Source organism: Rattus norvegicus, chromosome 20, assembly GCF_021556685.1.
Source record: "Rattus norvegicus strain SHRSP/BbbUtx chromosome 20, alternate assembly SHRSP_T2T, whole genome shotgun sequence".
NCBI lineage: Eukaryota > Metazoa > Chordata > Mammalia > Rodentia > Muridae > Rattus > Rattus norvegicus.
The window spans coordinates 46240766-46262560 of NC_141553.1; the positions used below are offsets into that span (position 1 = coordinate 46240766).

Below are 21795 nucleotides of genomic sequence, written 5' to 3' on the forward strand. Positions count from 1 at the left end.
CGTCTGTGGTTAACACCCTTGACCCATCCATAAATGGGAGGTGGTGGGCCAGGAGCCAGCAAATGCTAACAGGTACTCTTGGAATGGACTGGGTATATAAGCCATGCATCATTCATTAGGGTGCCTAAGACTGTGTGGCCTTAGGTGAGGGCTGGCACCTCCCATACCAGTTTCTGCACTGGAACCCATCCAGGACCCTCTCGGCCTGGCCGTGCAGCCTTCCTTCCCACTTCCCGTAATGACTGCCTTTCTGCCCTGCCTCCCCCATGACATCCAGACCACAGTCTGAACCCCTTCCCAAGGACAAGCCTTAGTCCTTCGTTCAACATTTCCGTGACTTTATTTCCAAACAGAAGATTCTACCCGTCCCTCTTGGAGTACTGTTTCTTCTTTCTTGTCTTCACGACCATCTTCAGATGCATACACTGGAGGGGAGAGCAGCAGGAGTTATTGGTGCTAGAGGGCGGCAGGAGTTGCGGGCAGTCTGTGTTGTCCTGAAGCTGAGAGCCAAGGGCCAAGACCTGTCAGGACCTGGAACTGCCTGACCTGCAGGGGGCAGGAAACAGACCCAGAGTTAGCAGATTCATGCATAGGAACCCTGAAGCTCACAAGGGCAAGATTGGGATCTTAAAACAGGACAGCCCTCCCGATCAGGTGTGCTCTTAAGCCTTGCCCACTGTCTCTCCCCAAGACAGTGAATCAGAGCAGAGAAAAATGGAGAGAATTAGCCATAAGTCCCATTTCCCCTTTATTTTGTGGAAAAGGGACAACCTCTCCAATTCCCATGTGACCAGAGAGACTTTGATTTTCTAGCCTTGGATAGCCCAGCTGTCCCTACATTTCCTGCTCGGGGTCTGCCCTGCCCTGGCCTTTCCACGAGCTGGAAAGGTCCGGCATGTATCTGCCGGTGGATTCTGCAGATGGCATGTTCTGCATGCCGATGTTCCTGCAGGGGATTAATGAGCTCCTCCAGACAGCTGGTCCATGTGCCTAATAATATTGGCAAGTCGGGTTTCATGTCACCCGCAGGCCACAGCCGTGCCGCGTGTTGATTATGGGAGTGCAGGCAGTGTTCTGAAACATGTGCCAAATGTAGCTATTTTAGGACCATGAATGACAATTGTTTGCAAAACAGTTGTGAGTTTCCCATCTCAGGGTGCTCTGAAGTGTCTGTCACCACACACTCATGCATACACACACACACACACACACCTCAGGGTGTTCTGAAATGTCTGTCATCACGGACACACACACGTCTCGGTGCTCTGAAATATCTGTCACCACAGACACACACACAGAGGCACATGCACACACACACACACACACACACACACACACACAGAGCTCGGTGCTCTGAAATGTCTGTCACTATGGACATACATACATACATACATACATACATCTCAGGGTGTTCTGAAATGTCTGTCACTACGGACACACACACACACACAGGCACATGCACACACACACACACACACACAGAGCTCGGTGCTCTGAAATGTCTGTCACTATGGACACACATACATACATACATACATACATACATACATACATACATCTCAGGGTGTTCTGAAATGTCTGTCACTATGGACACACACACACACACACACACACACACACACACACACACACACACAGGACATAAGGACACTGCAGTGTGGAACTCTGTTACAGGTCTTTCATGTGACTTTGCCTCCTATAAGCCCCACGCTCACCCCCTACCTACCCTGGCTTTGAGCAGAAGCCCAGTGTCAAAGAGGAATTCAAGACCAGGCCCAGTGCCTATGACTCCACATTGAAGAAAGGAGGGAGGGTGAAAGACAGAGGAAGCCTACAGGCACAGGAGGACAGTTGGATAGCATGAGGAGGAACACAGGAGTGTTAAAGTCAGACAGCAAAGCCCAGCAGTCCCCACTGACCGGGGCCCTGGGCAAGCTAGCTGGTTCGCCCACGGGCAGGTTACTTATTTTTTAAATGCAAATGCATCTTACCAGCTCTGTGCGTTTCTGCAGTTACTGAAAAGCACTTGCATGTCTAACCCAGCCCCAGCCCCAGGAACTGGACAGTGTCACTTGCTGCTGCTGTTCTCATTTTTTCTTACAGAGAACCAGGCTGCTGGAGAATAAACAAATGGGGAGGTTGCAGTTGTACTGGAAAGGGCCAGTTACCATGCAGGGAAAAAGAAGCTAAAGGCCCTTCCTGTCAGAATAGCTGGTTGCGCAGACCTGGCTTGGCAGTCCCTGCCCCACAGGGCACTGATTTAAAAGGCACCTGCAGCTGGTCGCTTGCCTGTGTTGGAAATCAGGACCCCCAGGTTTAAACCACTTCTGTCACTGACAAGCAGGGTGTCCTCAAGCAAACCAGCCACCTCATTCGAGCCCCATTTTTAATCCTCTGTCAAATAGATAGTAACAGTGCCTGCCTCACATGAGTTCTATATGACTGAGTAAGCAATCCATAAAAATTCTTTGAGGGTGGTAAAACATGAAGAATTATTTTATTACTTCAACATTTTGTGATTGGCATGTTTTCCATAGAGAGGGTTTTTATCATATTAGAAATGCTTTAAAGAGAAAAACTGTTAGTAATCAATAAAAGAAAGGCACTTATAAAGCTATAATACACTTGTACAGCCAGATAGGTGCGTGATAGATAGATAGATAGATAGATAGATAGATAGATAGATAGATAGATAGATAGATAGACAGACAGACAGATGATAGAGATAGACAGATAGACCGGCAGACATATGACACAGAGAGATGGTAGATAGATCATAGGTTATGTGGATGGGTGTGTGAGGAGTGTTACATGTGTGCATGCATGTTCATGTGCATGTGTGTGTATATGAGCACACATACTTCATCATTTATAGCCCAGACTAGTCTGCTTTTCTGGTTCTGTCTACATGTCCCACAGACCCTCTGTCCTGAACTCAGTGGAGAGAGGGTCAGCTAACCTCCCATAGTCTTGGGCAGGCCGTCATTCTTTTCTCCTGTTAAGAACCATTCGTGACTGGGTCTTTAGTCCCAGCACTTGGAAGACAGAGGCAGGCCGATCTCTGAGAGTCTAAGGCCAGCCTAGTCTTCCTAGAAAATTCCAGGGCAGCCAGGGCTACATAGAAAGACTGCCCACACCTGCCCCCACCTGAGAGAGAGAGAGAGAGAGAGAGAGAGAGAGAGAGAGAGAGAACGCGCACACTGTCCATAGCCCCAGCTGTTTGTACATGGTTTTTATTTATACTTATTTATTATACATCTTTATTGTGTCTGACATCACATATGGACCCTGAGTAGCAATTCTCCTGGACATCTGTAAAACAGGTCTCGCTGTTCCTCTATGGGGACGATGGCTAAAGACTAACTACAGCCCTCACGAGCACAGAACACATATTGTCACTGTTTGCGTGTAGACGTGGAAATAGCTCTGGTCACTGCCCTTCTCCTCACTCTGGGAAGACAGACTTTTCTGCTCTTTGTGCAGTATGCACAGGCTTCCCAGAAGTCAGGTGCTGTAATGCGTCAAGAGCCCCAGAGAGAGCCGTTGCTTCTGTGGGCGTCTGCTGCACTCTGAGCTTGTCTCTGGGGAAGTACAGGTGCTCTCCAGCTAGCTGGGCCTGTGTCCGCATGCTAGCTTTGCCCTCCCCTGGGTCTGCGCCCCCTCTGGGCCTCAGTATCCTCATCTGGGAACCCGCTTTCTGGTGGCTGTGGGGATTAGAAAGGGCAGAAGCTGTTCGGCGTCCTTTGCTTCTCATTCCCCCTCACAAGACTTTTCTCCTCCCAGACCTCTTTCCTCCTTTCTCTGTATTTCTCACCCTGTTTGAAAAGATGGCAAGGCCTGAGCTGGCTCTGAGCATGACGGGAGACGTCACATTATCTTAGTGCGAACCCTGGCATCACTGCAGATCTGCTTGGGAACCGTGGATAAGTTACTTTGTGCCTGCCTTCTTCTGCAAACACAATTGTCACATGGTCTGAGAACAGACAGGAAGCACTTACCTCCAAGGACCTGGTGCAGTCGCCAGTGGCACTAACAGCAGTAGGGTTAAGTTGACCCTGTAGAAGCATACAGCCACATTCCGCATACACACCCACAGGTGGCACCCACAAGCCATGCTGCACAGGGCCCTCCCACGGCCTCCTGCCAGGGCTTGTCCCCATTTGAATCCTGAGGAGCAGGAGCATGGGGTTTCTCTGTGGGTTTGGTTGGATGGTTGACTTGTTTCAAAGCAGTAACCAAATGAGTACTTAGGAAACAAATGTCAAAACAATGTCATCTCTGAGTCTCTGGAATATTTGGACAAAAGGAAAGCACTCAGAACTTTGGGTAACTTTTACTGGTTTATGTATTAAGTAGGACAAGAAAAATGTGTCTGTTCAAATACTCCCAGTATTGAGCATTTAAATTGAATAGATTATTGTCTGGAGTAAAATTCACATATAAATTAGACTACAAAGATTTCATAATTGTTACAGTTTCCATGTTCATTAGTTAACGTTAAAAATTGTTACTGCATAAATTAACACGTTCTTTTCTTGGAGAACATATTTTAGAAAGATTTGTTACTTTAATAACTCTTTGTGTATTAGAAATCCCAGATGCTGGAGCTAATTAAATGTAATCAGATTTTTGGATTAAAAAAGCACAGTAGCCATTTAGCACAAACGAGGAGACAGCTAGGTTGACAAACACAGTCAGGAAGGACCGGGTCCCTGATTCTTTTAGATTTCCAGTTTCACAATGCAGAGCTGTGAATTCAATCCCTGTCCTTCCTTTGTTCCAATGACTGGGGATTATTAGACTCAGTGCGCCCCGCGTTCCAGCTCAAGGGCTCCTGCAGAATTATTAATCAGATGCTTCAGAGGCCCCTGTAATCCAGTAGCAGATCAAGGCTGATCTCACCATGAGGTGCCCTCCCTCTGCTCCTCTCAGCGTATGAATTTCTTGTTCTCTGTCAACAACAGCATCCCCATCCCCACCGTGTGTGCTGTGACCTGAACAGCAAGTGTCAGCAGAGAAGGGGGCGGGGAGATGGAACCCTGTTAATTGCTGAATTTAATTTAATTCTTTCCTTGCTAAAGAAGTGAACCCATCTTTTAACAAAAGCAAACCCCTTCCCCGATGCAAGCTATTGTTTCAAGTCACTTGTTCCCCAGGCAGAACTGTAAAAGGCTAAAGTGAAGTGACCAGGCCATGCCACACACCCCCCAGGCCCACACAGGGAGTTTATCATCCCCAGAGCTGCCAGCGGCCATGTGCTGAGTCCCATGGGCAGAACTGAGCCAAGCTGCCTCCCTGAACCTTTCAGGGCCAGAGTTTGGTGCACCTCTGTCCCTGGGCAGAAGTCGGCTTCATTTGTATTCTGCCGCGTCTGTCTCTAGGCTTCGTACTGCTGGCGTCTCTGGGAGGGACCGCTTTGTTCATCTGCTGTAGCCTCAGCCTAGATTAGTAGTCAGGGGAGCAGGGCAGATGCTGGGAAATGGAGACGCACTGTTGGGAGCATAGTCCTCTCCTAACAAGGATGTGCTGAAAGCCAGAGGAAATGAGCGAAAGGGGCTTTTAAATCACTCATTTCTCCCTAGTCCCTTTTAAGATTAAAATGCTTGCAGAGAGGTAGGGAACTGATTTCCACCACTTACATCCTCGGACAGCTGAGTTGGCCCAGGGAATCCAGACAGGCCCGATGCCAGCACAGGTCACCAGAGCCGGCTCTCTGAACACCTTCCTCCACCTCCCAGCCCTCTGGTCTGCGCTCACAGCATCTCCCTCTCCTTTGTGCTGGTTTGGGCAGAGCTGGCTGCAGTCGGTCATTTGCGAACGGTCAGGAGAAGTCCTCAGTTTGCGCAGCCCACGTTTCTTGGTAATCATCGCTAAGGAAGCAGATGGTCACCCTCCGTGATGTTAAAGTGTGTAAATAGGAACCACAGACGGCCATCAAACATCAGAGATGTCTTTTGGCTTCTTTGCTGTACTCTGCTGGCTGGCAGAAGGAGCCTGCACTTGCATCAGCTGGATAGCCAGGGACAGGCAGAGCACATGCGAACCTCCCTCCCACAGCTACAAGCCTTTTCCTCCTAACCAGAGGGAGGGTACCCGGTCTCCACAGGCTCCCAGAGCATAGGCACTTCGCCAGATTGGGAAGCAGGGGGCAGTTTAAAAGGAAACCTGTAGCTGTGCTTGTCCTCTGAATATCCCCTCTTCTTGGGCCTTTTTCCTAGACTCAGAGCCAAGCCCCGGGACGATGAGGCTGTGCCACGCTGTATCCCCACACCAACACAGTCCACACTGCCTAGCAGTGTGTCCCGGTCTGGCCCAGATTCCTCTGAGGGTGGCTAACTCTGCTACATTCCTAACCCAGTGATGGGCCTGCCAAGATTCCTCCCTATCCACGCTCACTATTGGGCCCCCCGGGAGCTTGCTCACGCTTTCAGCTTGAACGTTTCTTGCATGGATTTATCCCAAACAGACCTTGGATGCACGCCTAGTTAATCAGCCCAGAGTTTCACGTTATGTTCAGGCCCAACTCCTGCCTCCCGGCACTCTAGGTTCCACTCCTCTCTCCTCTCTCAAAGCCCCCCCCCCATGAGACAGCACTCCTCTTAATCCCTGTCACCTTCTCTGTCAGCTGCCTCACACTGCCCCCCCCCCCAGCCCAGCAAGCTAAAATTTCGAATGGAATATCATCCTTTTGTGCAACTGAGTTTTCCGTTATATTCTCAAAACACGATGCTAAACTCCATGAACTTGAAGTGGAAATTTTAGCAGAATGTGTTACTGGGGGTAACTGGAAACACTAAGTTTATTACCTCAGAAGCATTCGGGAAATTTGGACGTCATCCTTGGCCTATTATGAGAATTAGGAGTTTTCCTCTGCCAAGTTTGACTGGGTCTGAAATTATTATTGCCACCAAGTTCCAGGTTGGGTCAGCTTTGTTTTAGCTCCTAACACAGGATATCCTGTCCTAGACTACTTGCTTTCTCCGTCATCGAATCAGCTTCCCGTCCCTGCCGTCGTTCTCGACTGTTTGTGTTCTCTCGGGTGACCTTACAGTCCCAGCACTACACATTATTCTATATTGTATAGGATAATTTGCACAGTTTGTGGCTTTGGAATCAAAGAGGCTTTTTGGGTGGTTCTTTGGTTAAAAACAAAACAAAACAGAACAAAAACGGGATCTGTTGTCAAAGCCAGTGCTCTTCATTCTTGGAAATTCTACTAGGACTCAGGCCATGCTCTGCATGGCCGATGTGGCGTACTTTGCTGTGCACTGGTTCATTTACACCACTGTCCTGGTTCCTTAGCTGGAGGAAATAACTTGTCTGAGACAGTGCAGTGCAACTGGTGCCAGAAAACACAGTCCCTAACAGTCCCAGGCTGTTAAGAGCTCATGATGTGTGATGACCCCAGCAGACCTGTATTGACCCTGCTATGATCCCGTCTGTGTCTGGGAGAGCCACAGGGTCACACTGGTCCCTTCTCTGTCGACACACCTCCCTGTAGCTCTCACTGCAGTTCACTCCCTCATCTCCTACATCTCCTGAGCCATCTTCTTCAAGCCAAAACCACGTTCAAGCTCTCTGTAGGTTCAGCCTAGCACCTGCATTCCTCCAGCTTTAGAAAATCCCTACAGGAGGCGCCCTCCTCCAGATGACCCATAGTATGGGCACTCAGTGGTTGGTGGATGAGTGTGGGGCTTCTCTGCACTCTCTTTCCCTCTTCTGAAGTTTCAATGATCAGTGGTGCTGAGGGCCTTTGTCAGTGCAACTCAGTGCCTTGCACATCAGATCTAAGCATGTTCTTGGCTCTCACATTTGTACTCCAGCCCTCCCAGGTTACAGACATGAAACTAACACTTGGGCTTACAAGCGTCTGGCAAACCCAGCCTGTGAGCCCAGGTCTGCCTCACTCTGAAACACCTTTCTTCATTGATTTTAACTTCCATTAAATTCAGTCTCTAATGGCTTCACTCATCTCTGTTGAGCCTACTTTCCAAGTGACCATTCTTGCCGTTCGTAAGAACGCCACTCAGTTCCAGCTCAGCCTACCGTTGGGCTTGCTGCCACCATCACTACAGAGCAGTGGCTCCATGTCCTGGCTCCTCCTTTCACTTTATCCCAGCCTTGGGACAAAAGGCATCGGCAGTGTCAGTGGGAACATTTGAAACATTGCCATCATCTTAATGTATGAAGGAGAATCCACTACAGGAAGCCACCAAGTCAAGACCCATTTCTGTCTGAGGCAGAAGCGGAGGGCAGGTTTCCCGGCTGGCCGCTGGGCATGGAGCCATTCCTCTAACTGGATTGTGACTTGGACTTGGAGTGGCCCATCCTGATGTGAATCTGTTGGGCCGTCTCGTTGTCACTTAAAGCTGAGAGGGGTAGGCCCGGCCCAGAGGCTGAGAAAAGGCATCATTTGTGACACCATTATAATGTCAGTGTTTTCTTTGTGTTTAGTTTCTTTTTTGAAGTCTTGGTCAAAGACTCGTTTGGCCACTGGGTGTTGAGTGTGTCACTGCCCAAGTGGACCTTTGGTGTCGCTGCTACTGCATCTGTTGAGCAGCTGTGGTTTAACGGTTTTAGTCGGAGAACTGGGAACAATGGAGGTATAGACTGCACCGATCTTGACGGTCCGCATTGTGCCAAGAGCTACGCTCGGGAGCGTGGCGCACAGGGTCTCTGTGCTCTGAGCCTGCAGATCTCACCCAGACCCCATTTCTAGCCCTCACCCTTGTTCCTTTGACATACTGTTCTCTCAGCTGAAGAGCAGAAACATCTGCCCGTAGAACAATGTGTCAGACCTGCGGCACACGCAGCAAGTACCCAGGGTCTGTTCCGTAACGGTAGGCACTTGTTGTACCCAACATTAAACTGCCACTTCTGATCAGGAAGAAGCCTTCAGGAGGCAGAAGGCTGTAGCCAGGAAGCGGAGGGAAAGACGGCATTTCAAACAGGCTAATGCAACAGAAGGACGTGTGATCACGCCAGGTGTGTGGTACCTGCTACAGAGGTGAAAAGCAAACTAAACCGGATTAACTGTGTGTTTGCAGTAGGAAAACCCGAGGTCGAATGGATATGTGGGTCTCTGGAAACCAGGTGGTAGATTCTGATTTAATTCAACCGGGACCCTGCCATGTGGTTGAAGAAGGTAGAGCCGGAAGCTGCAGTTTAAAAGGATTGGGGGGGGGGGGCAGACTGGCAAAGGGCTAGAAACCAAGGCAGGAGGACTCAGCAGAGGTGATGCCTAGAAACTGGGTAATTTTGAGAGACTCGTCCAAGAGCAGAACCAAGGTGCCAGGTTAACAGCAAGAGGACAATGGGTCGGTTAGGTCTAGAAACAGCAACGGGGAGGATGTCCCAGCTTCAGTGGTCTGCTGAAGCCTAGTCACACAGCGATCAAACCCCCGAACGCGGCTAGTGAAAAACCAAGCAAGTAAATGAAGGGGGATTTGTTCCCTTCTTAGATTTGAAAAGTAAGAACTAATTTCTAACTCAGTCATTCCGTAACATTTTTCTGCCGACTACAAGAAACTCTTATAATCTTGTACGTAGTAAGATGATATACTGAACGATAAACTAAGGTTACAGTTGCTATATTTTAGGTAAAGCCAAGAGACCCTAGAAACCCATAAATATAGAACCAGGAATTCAAATGAGAAACATCTGAATGTGCCCATCCCCCTCCCACACACCACAGGCAAAATTAGCGACAAGAGAGGACATGGGGAGAGAGAAGAATCGGGAAGAATGGCACTTGTGCTTAAGAGTGAGTGGGAGAAGAGAGGACATTGGAGGCAAGAGAGAGACAGGAAGGAGGAGGCTGTGTGTAGAGCGGGATGCTAGGCCTGTGGGGAGAACTCTGTACTCTCGTGGGAAGGAGAGAGCAGGCCAGCTCAGCAGCGGTCAGGTGGGGTCTGCTTGTTGTTATTGTTCTTCCAGCACCCGCTGAGCCGGAAGTGATTGCTGTCTACTCTGTCTTACCGTGACTACTGCAAGGCCTCTTGTTGCCTGCTCTTTCTGCTTCTAAAACCACTGCCTATCCCAGAAGCAGCCCAAGAATTGTGCCCTGTTCCTCTGAAGCAGAGCTCCGGCTCCCCCTGCATCTCTCAGATTCACTCAGACACTAAGGGGTTCTGAGCACTCTGGGCTTGGTATTAAAATCCAGATTTTGTGAGTGTCTTTGAGTTCCATTAGTGTGTGGCAGATGCTTTCCCACCGTAGTTAGCAGTTGATAGACCCTTAAACAGCCATCCAGACAAAGATATGATACTAGTACTGTCACCAAGAACAAGGGAAGACAGCCCAGGGACCAGACAAGCTGCCCATGAAAGCCATGGCTAGTCAGCACAAAGGAGACGTGGGCAGCTAATCCAGTGCTCTATCATCCAGTCCGTTCCCTCAGGAGCTTTCTGTGTAGGGCATACCATGTTCTGAGCTGCAGGTGCAGGTGTCCAAAAGACACACTCCAGCCCTCAGAGACAGCACTGCCAAGAGACAACACTTCTGACAGCCTGTGCATCCGGCACATTTCAAGCTATAACAACCGGAAAAACGGGCTGCTGTGTCAGTGTGGAGCTGGGAAACCTGTCCAAGTGTTATCGATCAGGCTAAGTCTTTAAGCAACTAGCACTCCGGCCAAGAGCAGGGGTAGGGGTAGCCACAGGGTGGCAGTGGACTGCTTTTTTCTCTCTGGGAGTTACCACCTTCCAACCCTGTGAGCTCTCCAACTCGGCCCAAGTGAAACACTTACTCCAGCCCCTAGCAGACCCCTGTGGTGCTGTGTACCCTGTGGCCGAGTGACCTTAGACTTACCCTTCTCAGCCTCAGTTTTACACCTGCATAGCCACATGCGAAGAGACCAGGAAACACCAACGGCCTTTCACTCCACCCTACAGGGCCAGTAACTCTGTACCCTCTGGAGGGAGGAAGCTAAGACAGGAGCAAATGGAACTATCAGGAAGAGTAGGGAACTAAGCATTGATTACTTCTTTTCAGCATTGCTTCAGTTTAACCTTTTGTCTTGGAAAAGAAAACATTAATTTTCTCTTTTAAAAGAAATCTGAAAACCAGTACAAACAAGAACTACACCTTTAATCCTGCCAACACAGAGGCCGGTGGATCTCTTGAGTTCAAGACCAGCCTGGTGTACATTGTGACTTCCAGGACAGCAAGAATGACACAGAGAAACCCTGTCTCAAAAAAAAAAAAAAGACAAACAAAAGTTCCTTTGGGGTTGGAGAGATGGCTCAATGGTTCAGGCTCCAGAAGACCTGAGTTCGGTTCCAGTACCCAAGTCAAATATCTTTATAATTTCCTGTAACTCAAACTCCAAGTGATTCCACACTCTGTCGGCCTCAGAGGGCACCAGCACACAAGCATACAGACACACACACAAATTATATATATATATATATATATATATATATATATATATATATATATAGTTCGTGGAGAAGGTAGCTACTAAAAATATGAAGAAAGCCATTTTTAAACTTTTATCCTTTTAAATACTCGTTGCTTGGTGTAGAAAACATTTTGTCTTACAAAGCAATAATACAAAATAAATATATGTAAGGCCCCTCTAATCTATCAAAATGCATACTCGCTAATGACTTCCTGTCGAAAACCCATCAGATTATACAGACTTTGTTCTTTTATGTAAAAGTTTACATATACTTTTTTGTCATTTTTTTGTTGTTTTTCAAGATGTGATTTCTTTGTGTAACAGCCCTCGGTGTCCTACAACTCGCTCTATAGACCAGGCTGGTCTAGAACTCACAAAGATCCACCTGTCTCTGCTTCCCAGGTGCTGAGATTAAAGACATGTGCCACCACTGCCTAGTTTAATAACTTTATTGTGTCCTGGAAAATGAGAAAGTAGACTAGTATAGCTGGCTGATACATTTACTTTTTAAAACCCAAAATCTTTAGAAATCCTTACTCAGAAAATCCTTAAAGTGAAAGCCACATCTATAATCCCAGCACACACACAGCAGCAGCAGCAGGAGGACCAGGAGCTGATGTCATAGCATCATGACTGTCTCAAAGAAGGGAGAGCAAGAAAACTGTCTAATTGTGCATAGTTTATTGCCAGAACCCCATCCGCCAACCAGTGTTGCATGAGTCTGAGGAGGACCCCAGGTTTCTTCTCCTGCCGTTTAGGGTACAGGATTTTTCTGCACGCCAGAGAGAAGCCTGAAGTCCCATTGCATGTTAGATGTTGTCAGCTTTAAAGCCATGGGGTTGTTCAAATAAGGATGTGATTAATACCCACTCGTTCGTTCATTTATTTATAAACGAGGGGATTCCAGCTGAGGCTTGGTCCTGGGCGATCCACTCTGGCCACTGAGGAAAGCCTGTCACCCTAATCCCAGCGGCTTGGAGTTGAAGCCGCATGGACAGAATCCTAAGGACGAGAACCTGTGCGGAGTGCTTTTAACAAAATTCTAAAACAAAATGGCTGCTCAGAGACTCCCAGATTGTGCAGGCGATGACCAGCACTTAAGGGAAGAGAGACGCAAACTTGCTTTACATGGAGTGCGTAGAGCGGAAGAGGGTGACGCAAACACTCCTGCTCCACTCGTAGGGTGAGGTGCCACGGAAACCATAGAGTTTCCTTCCATTTTGATTTCACACTGGCATAAAAGAGATGGAGAACAAAACTACACTGCTGGAAAATGCGAGGGTGTATTCGTTAACATTGTTATGGTGTGCTGTATTTAAAACAAAATGTAATTGCTGTAATTTATCACATCTGGCTATTAAACCTCCATAATTTAAAGATTGGAATCATTTGCCACTTTTGCACACAGTGACTCTTCACAGATGATGCTGTGACAGTTCTGATTTGTATCAGCCTTTGTGTGCGTTTTAGCAGCTCCTAAGCGTAATTAGCATGGCTTAAGCATGTTATTGTGTGCCTAACCAATAGAAAATCCTTGTGTGTGTTTTTTCCCCTTTGGTCTGTTCAAGAAATGCCCAGAACTGCTTTATGGTTGCTGACCCTGATACGAAAATGCAGGCTACTAGAATGTGGGTCTGTCCACATCCTCCTAACTGGATGAGCAGGGCGGGCCGTGCCTTTCCTTTAGATGTGGAAAAAAGAGGATTCTCCTAATGATCAAAGACACTTGAAAGATGCAGTCCTACTGCCTTTGAGGGAGTTTAACACGTGTGTGTGTGTGTGTGTGTGTGTGTGTGTGTGTGTGTGTGTGTGTGTTCATTTGAATAAGAATGGCCCCATAGGCTCATGTATTTGAATGCTTAGCCATCAGACTCATAAGCTATCATCAAGGCATGCCCTGTCTAAAACTTATTCTGTTGAACCCTCTGGCTGGTAGGAGAAAGGAAGGAGGAAAGTGGTCATACAGTACACTGTATGAAATAAAACATCCCAGGAATAAAGATGGCCGCCGTGGAGAGAACGGGTGGAAGGAAGGGAAAAATCAGCCACAGCCAGGATCATTTCCCCACGGTGTGTGTAAGAAACATCCCAGTGTAATGGGCAGGCTATATCCATTCGCTCCACCCTAAGGGAAGCTGGGACTTCTGTGGATTTGTGGCACCTCATAAGACCAATCTATGACTTTATATACCAGAGGACACGAGAGAACAGCATGATGATCTAATCCCGCGTGTAGTTATTAAAATAGAGCATTGTCTGAGAGATACATGGGCGTATTCATATGTACATACTTACTGTCTTAGGCACTGTTCTGTGGCTGTGAAAGATACCATGGCCAAGGCAACTCTCAGAAAGGAAAGCATTTAGTCAGGGCCGGCTTACAGTTCAAAGGTTCAGTCCCTCGTCATCATGGTGGGAACGGTGGGAGCGTGCAGTCAGATACGGTGCTGGAGAGGTGGCTGAGAGCTCCACATCCAGGCAGCAGGAAGAGAGCCACTAACTAGCCTGCCTCGGGCTCCTAAAAGCTCAAAACCCAGTGGCACACTCCATCAATAAGGCCACACCTACCCCAAGAAAGCCACCCTCCTCTAATAGTTCTAAGAAGTGCCACTCCCTGTCCCTGTTGACTAAGAATTCAAATGCACAAACCCCCGGGGGCCATTCTTACCAAATCAAAGCGCGAATTTCCTGAGTCACACATTGTGATCCGAGGAGTTGTGTTCATGAAACAAGCTCTTCCGTTTACTGACAAGCTCTTCCCTTTACTGACATTAATATTAAGGCTTTCAAAGACCAACTCATTGAAGGGAGATTTAAAGTGATTTTCTTGAAGTCACTGAGCCAGGCCCAAGGTGTACCCGCTATTCCTTCCCTATCTTCTTCCTGTCCTCGTCTCCTACCCTGTCCCCTGCAGATGACTTTCCAATACTTTGCCTTCCCTCTCCACCCAGCACAGGCACTCACGAGTAACCAGGTCTCCGTTCCGTTCCGCAGGTGCAAAGTTTCCCATTAAGTGGACAGCCCCCGAAGCGGCCCTGTATGGAAGGTTCACAATCAAGTCTGACGTGTGGTCCTTTGGAATCTTACTCACAGAGCTGGTCACCAAAGGCAGAGTGCCGTACCCAGGTAAGCACACAGACCTGAGAAATGGGCGTCCTCTGGGCTCGGCTTTAGCCTCGCCTTACAGGAGTCCTGTCCAGCTGCCCTCCTAAGCCCTGTGCTCAGCCTTCTGCCGAGGTGTTTAGCCAGGGGAATGCAGAACTTAGAATTGCCGTGACCTGTTCACCAACCTTGATGTGCTAAACAGCTGGTATCCAGTTCCAGTCCCCTGAGGTCATGGAGTGTGTCCTGTCTCAGTAGGTGCATGTGTCATGACTCCATTGGCAGGGCCTGTGCCCAAATAGGGCTTGCAGATGTCTGAGAAGGAGAGACGCTTCTGTTGCTTCTCGAGCACGCTGTAGCACTGACCCACACAGCAAACCTGGATTGAAGAGGCCAGAGTCTGCTCTCGGAGGCTCCAGGTCCAAGTGGCCCTGGAGCAGAGGCACAGGAAAGACGCTTTAGACTGACCAACCCGTTCTCTGTTGTTGAATGGCCAAAATATACAAGGAGGGTGGGGGGTGAATTGTGAAGGAGCGGGGGCCTCTGGGAGCCTGCAGTTGTTCTGGGCTATCAGATGCTCTTTCTCTGAAGAAGATGTGGGTTAAAGTTATCCATGCTTAAATTCATTAACTTAGCCAGACGGAGACAGAAAGGACACGCGCCATTTCTCCTCCACACTTTACTGGTTTCAGTGCAGGGACGATCTGCTTTGTGAAATGTTAAGGACATATTTTTCAGTTACTGCTGAGCAAAGAAAGAGCATAGCTGGCGCACCCTCCGTTCCCTGCCTTTTAGAAAGGGGCTTTTAAAAAGGAAGAAAAGGGAAAGCCCACGGTGGCGAGCCGATGGTGGAGATTAATGAGGAATGTAGGTCTCTTGCAAATCCGGGGCTTGTAATCATATCTCTGCAGTCGGAGGAGCCAGCGAGAGCCGATTAATTTGTAATCCCTTTGTTCATTCTGTCTGATTGTTTCTGGTCATCGTCATAAAGAGCCTCTCTGTCTAGGCTAGCACAGCCTCAAGACCTCTAAGGGAGGAAGCTTGGCACCAAGGCAGAATTAACAAAGTGCCCGTCTCTGAAGCCCCAGCCCCAGCATTGGGAGGTGTGGGTGTGTGAGTCTGTATTATTGCTGCTGCCGCCGCTGCTGTTTTGCTGCTGCTGCTGCTGCTGCTGCTGCTGCTGCTGCTGCTGCTGCTGCTGCTGCTTCTTCCAGCATGCACAAGTGGGCAGACACTCTGGGAACAGTCAACCGGCAGAGAAGAAAGGGCTGCCCAGGAGGGGGTGGGGCCCAGCATGGGTGCTTTTGAATTGCTTCTCAAGGATGAAAATATACCATCTCCAGGTTTTAAAGATGAGAAGGCCCTTTTTAAAAAAAATTATTATTGTCTACATTTTGAACTAATTTCTTCCTGATCTCCCCAGGTTTATAGACACCCGGTGTGTTAAAAGCAATCACGGGAAAAGGTTAATGTTGTTTTTTGCATTTCCGTGAAGCCTCCTCTTCCAGTAACACAAGCCGCTTTTTGTTCCTGGGTCACACACAGGGAGGCCAAGACAAAGAGGTGGAGGTGGGGGCTCGGAAGAGGAAGAATTTGGAGACCAGGGTTTTGTCAGGTTGGGTTTTAGCACAAAGAAAACCGCCTAGGTGTACAAGCTGGAACGGATTCATTCATGCGGCGTCATTCTGTGTGACCTGGCCTAGCATGTGTTCCCTTGGGAAACAGCACAAATGAGCCACTCAGCTCTCTGGTGGCACTGGTGAGCTGCGGTCCCAGAGCAGGTACTGTTCACGCCAGAGGGGAAGGGCCAGCGGTTGATAGCCCTGAGCTTGCAGAGCCTTACTGTTGGTAGAGTGTTTGTGCCATGTTCATGGAGCATGGATTACTTAGATGTGCATACTCTGTGTGCTCCTCAACCCTAGTTCTCATTATGTGGCAGAAGCAGGGACAAAAGATAGGCCCTTCATTGACAGACCCATGAAGAGCAGAGGGAGAACTGAGCCCAGCATAGGTGGGTATTTATGCCTGTAAGCCAGTGTTGATCTGTCTTTGTAGGCTTCCGTGACTGCAGCTGTCTGCAGGGGCCATGGGGAAGGGAGAAGGCAGGGAAATGAGACCATGGAGAGCAAGATGAGTCCTACCTGTCACTCCAAAAAGCTGCACAGACTCTCACTGAACTGTAGGGAGGGTCTGAGACGAAGGTGATGTGCTTGATGGTCTTAGAAAGGGGCAGAGCCAGTCATGAGGGGCTTGTGTGCTGCTGTGAAGAGACACTGAAGCCTGGCGGGTTAACTTGATAGCCCAGGGAGCTGCCTACAACACAGAGGGCCATCCCAGACCTGTTCTCATAGCCACAGACACTGCTTAGTTTTATTTTTAACTCAGCTATAATCATATTCAACTGGACTTCTGAATGTGACAGAAACTCTTAAGGGAGACGCATCTGCAGAGAGGTTGCAGTTACGGGATTGCTAACCTAGCAGAGGGTAGCAGGTCCAGGGCACAGTCCTTTCCATTACACACTATCTACATGTCTCCATGGCCCGTCAGCCTGTACTGAGGGCTCACCTTGCTGCAACTCTGGATCTCTCGTCCCTGCCGGTGGATGGGAGTCCAGGAGAAAGTCCCAGTCTCTGCTTCTCAGTCGCTTCCATTATGCAGTTTGATACAATAATTTCTCAGTTGCCTAGGACGTGTTTTCAAGTAATTCTCTTCTCAAGAACGGTAGATAGATAGTGGTAAACTTTCCTGAGTTCCTTCATACCTGAGAATGGCTCTGTCACATAGGAAGGCGTGCTGGCTCGTAAGTGACACAGAAAGGAGATGGGGACTGACTTATAAATGAGTTTGGCAAGGCTTCCCAGACATTCCCACCCCACACTAAGTCAGTGCAGAAGTGAGCCTCGGAAAAGAACTGAGCAATGCGAGAGGTGTGGTCACATGAATGGCAGGTTAGCACTGAGCAGAGCTGTGTGTGTACCCAGGCACTCACTGCACTGACCAGAGACAGAAAGGACAGGAGGACACATGAAACAGCAAGGGCCTTGAAACATAAGAGGAATATTGCAATGTTGTCCTGAGGTCAAAGGCCGAGTGAGTACCCACCGGCTTCCAAGATGGGTAACAGACACCATTACCAAGCACAGCCTGCTGCAGCCTGACCAGTTGTACTCCCCTTGCTGGAGTCCAGCCTGCGCTCTGTGTGCAGAGCTTTAAGAGTTCTTTGCATGGAGATTAGGACTGCTTTTAGGCTAAGGGATTGTTGTATGGGAAAAATGGTGATGCTGGTGCCAAAGTGTTTTCCAGAGCTTGATGCATAGAATCATAACTTTGCATTTTAGCCTGACGTTTCACCCCTAGAAGCTTTCTCAAATTCTTTCCCCCTCTGCCTTCACTGCCACTGCCTGTATTAAGCTGTCACCACTGGGTAGTGACCTCCTAATGGAACTTCCTGCCCCCGGTCTCTCCCTTCCTCCCCTAGTCATCCACCATTCTGTCATTGTCGCCAGCAGAAGTGTTATCCTGGAAAGCAGATGAGTTGTCTCACTCTGGCCCCGGTTAAAGGTGCCCAGGGCTTCCCCTTGCCCTCCAGATAACTCCAGAAGGCTGCACCTTGCACACTCAGTCCACACATATTTACTGAATTTACATCGAGTGCTTTTCCAGATGAAAGGATTGTAGCAGTGAAGCAATGAGACTTCCTACCCTTGGGAGAGGTTTTCTTGAAGAAGATGTGCAATACAAACCAATGGACTGCACTCCCTCCTGGCTGGTAGCATTGAGTGGAGCAAAAGAGGAACATGATTAGGAGATGGTGACAGTGGAAGTCACTAAGAGGTGCTCGCTGAGTTTATCTCTGATAGGAGCTAGACTTGGGCCAGGTGGTGTCTAGGGGCACTGTGCACACCTGTGGAGGCGGTAGGGTAGGGGGAGCCTGAGGCTCAAAGTAATGGCTGGGTTGTCTTGCAGGATTGTTAGCAAGCAAGCTTTTACTCTTTTTGTTGCTGTTTACTTTTGAGCTTGTGTTCTAGTTACAATGTTTCTCCTTTACTTTTGAGCTTGTATTCTAGTTACAATGTTTCTCCTTTACTTTTGAGCTTGTGTTCTAGTTACAATGTTCTCCTTTAGTTTTGAGCTTGTATTCTAGTTACAATGTTTCTCCTTCGCCTGGACTCCCTCCACACCTTCCCAGTTACTCCTTCCTACTCCAAATTCACAACCTCTTGTTTCATCAATTGATATTTCGTGCATAGATGAATCTAGATATAGATATAGATATATAGATATCCTGTTGAGTCCGTACACTGTTACTTGGGTTATGTTTTTGGGGCTGATCATTCCACACTAAATGACTAGGTGGCGTGCTTTTCCCTGGGGAGGGCCACCTGTCTCACTCCAGCTTCACTCAGTTGCCTATAATTCTTTGGGTAGGGTTCAGGCTTCATTGGACTCCTCCCATTTGGTTGGCATGCCCATTGGTGTCCTCCTGGTTCAGGTCATGTTTAGGCAGTGATATCGGTGAGACTTTACAAGTGTAGCTTCTGATGTTACTAGGAGACACAGCCTCACAGAACTCCTGTCCCCTGGCTCTTACAATCTTTCTACCCCCTCTTTGCAATGTCCCCAGAGCCTTAGGTGTAGTTTCGTTTTGTCGACGTGAGTGTGCTCTTACTGTGTGTGAAGGGAGCAGTACTGAGGGAAAGCTCTGTCTTTGGATGTCTCTGCTGTCTCTCTCCCTTCACATCTTGAACATACCAAGACACTTGTTTGTGACAGGGTCTCACTGTGTTAGCCTAGAACTGGCTAGATAGACCCAAGCCTGACCTCGAACTTGCAGAGTTCTATCTGCCTGATGCTCTCTCCCAAGTGCTGAGATTAAAGGTGTGCACCGTATGCCCCTGGAATGTTTCTCTCTCCTTCTGTCTGGACTTCCCAGCAGCTCTGCCTTGCTTGAGGGGAACAGGGCATGTTCTGTGTTCTGATTCCCAGCAGTGTCTGTCCACAGTAGACTCTGTAGAAGCAAATAAAGGAATGTGTGAATAAAAGTAGAAAGAAAATTAAATTTAAAAAGAGAAAACTCACAGGCTTTTAAATATTTTTAAAGCTGGCTCAAAGCCTACAGAACTTTCTAACTCTGCCCAGTTAACCTCACATATTATATGGCTGACACGGTGTGAATGTTCCTAGCCACAAGGTAGCATCTGTTCCAAAGTTCTGGGAAGTTGACCTCGTGTTCAAATTTCATATTCCAGTAACCCGGTAGGCAGAATGTCCTGGCCATGCTGTGCTGTGGCCCTTGACTGAATCACCGCTTGTGTACTGGCAGGATCTGGCCGAGCAGGGCTGTTCCCCTAAGCAAATCCGTGTATCCATGCGTTTGAAGTGCACTCAGATCATTCAGCAAGTGTCAGCTGCTCGACTTCCTTGAGCAGATCCAGTCACTTGGTAATGACTCGGAGAGGTAAGGTGAGCTAGCAAACGTGCTAGCATCTCGTAAAGAGCTGAGCACCTGCTCTGCCCCTCCCCGTGAGATCACAGGTAGTCAGTCCTGTGTTCTAGCTGCTGACGGGCAGACTCTCCCTCCAGGAGGAAGGTTTGGACTTTGCAGACGAGAAACAGTCTGAGAACAACCACCCATAGCAGAGCAAGAACAAGCAAGGTCCTCTACCTTCCCAGCCTGTGGTCCCCAGGGTCAGAGCCCCCCTTTAGTTCACTGTGTTCTGTCAGAGAGCACAGAATGCTCTTGCCTCCCCTGCAAGGTTTCTCTTGGCCGACATGGCTGATAAGAGGATAGAAAGGAGGATAGAAGGCTGTGTGTGAAGCCGGAGGGCACTAGGAAGGGGTATCCTCCCAGTGGTACCTGAACACAGCAGCACACTGGTCTTAGCTGTGGGTCAGGCCCCTGCCTCCATGCCGACGCCTTCACCCTCTTTTTCACTTCTTTCAGAAAACAGGAGATCTTCATAGCACTGTATTATCAAAAGCTCAGGCCTGTAATCCCAGCCCTTGGGAGACGGGGGCAGGAGGACTACTGTTAGTTTGAGGTCAGCCTGGGCTGCATAGCAAGACCTTGTCTCCAAAAGTAAAGAGAAAGAGAACAAAAAAAGAAAAGCCCAGAAAGAATCATACATACTACACTATCCACTTCAAATAACCTCTGTGTGCTGTGGTTCTCCCGCCCACCATTTCTGATGTTATCAATACAGCAGTTGTAATAAAAACAGCTGCCCCAGGTGATTGGTGAGATGGGCAACAGTAAACAAAACTAGTAATTATTGCAACTTCTCGGGGTCAGTCGTTTATTTTCATCTGTGCCCTCTGGTCAGCAGGCCTCTGCCCCGGATTTGTACTCCGATCCACGAAGCAGCTCCCAAAGCCTCCTGGCCGTTCTCGTGAGATAAGGGAAAACACTGGGTAATCCGATAACATATTCCATGGTGCAGTGCAGGCTCGCAGAGCAAGCTCCATTAACTCCGCGTCCTTCCTCCCAGCACCCATGCGGCAGCTCTCAAGAGCGAGCAGACAGATGGGTTTTTAAGAGAGCTTACACAGGGAAGCAAGGGGCCTCAGACAGAAGGCCTCATCCAGACACAGTGTAGTATCGTTCCCTTTGAATGAAAAGCTCGGTTTACAAAAGAAATCTGATCTCAGATAACCTGAGTATCATCTCCCATTGTTATAACATTTATTTACACAGTGCAGGTGTCCAGATTCCTACAGCCATGGGGAAACCCATGCGTGACTAGAAAATAAACCCCTAAGTACAGGTATGGCTGCTCTGAGGTCCCTTGAGAAGGCCACACAAGTGGTAAGCAGTAAAGTGTTAAGATTTCTTTGGTAAGACCTTGTCCCAAGACCTTGTCCTAAGCAACTGACAGCAAGGTGTTTAACAAAAGGAGACCCGAGCACATCAGGTCCCCTGCCAAGAGGTACAGAGTATGAGAAGTGACGGCTGTTAAGTGTTCTGCCTATGGAAGCCACTTTTATTCCTTCCCTCAAGAACCAGAAAGAAAAGCAGGGAGGCTCTACTGAGTTCTTGTACAACTCAAAGAATAATACTGATACCCACAAGAAAAGGAGGGGGGAAAAAAACACACACACACACACACACACATACATACATACATACATACATACATACATACATACATACATAGGACAGTCCATGTTGGCAACTGTACAACGTCTGGATTTGAAAGGAAGAGTTGGAGACTTGACCCCTTGTGTTTGAGAAGGAAACCAGCAAAATGACTCAGAAAGAATAATACGGAAAGAATAATATGGTGATAACG

General features: G+C 48.3%; 1 protein-coding gene and 1 long non-coding RNA gene across 15 annotated transcripts in view; one reads left to right on the forward strand and one right to left on the reverse strand.

The window, feature by feature from the left end:
* The window catches only part of Fyn (FYN proto-oncogene, Src family tyrosine kinase), a 192019-nt gene that overhangs the window by 165015 nt on the left and 5209 nt on the right, over positions 1–21795 (forward strand). For all 13 annotated transcript variants that reach the window (XM_087596871.1, XM_087596875.1, XM_087596869.1 and 10 more), the window contains 1 exon segment: positions 14396–14527. In XM_087596871.1, the coding sequence (XP_087452997.1) occupies positions 14396–14527 (132 nt within the window).
* Positions 322–14656, reverse strand: LOC147998721 (uncharacterized). Of its 2 annotated transcripts, none has more exons than XR_015645893.1 (2): positions 14366–14656; positions 322–546 (listed from the first exon to the last, which is right to left on the reverse strand). It is a non-coding gene; the product is annotated as an uncharacterized LOC147998721 (long non-coding RNA). The 2 variants fall into 2 exon arrangements; XR_015645892.1 differs by lacking the exon at positions 14366–14656 and adding an exon at positions 5640–6324.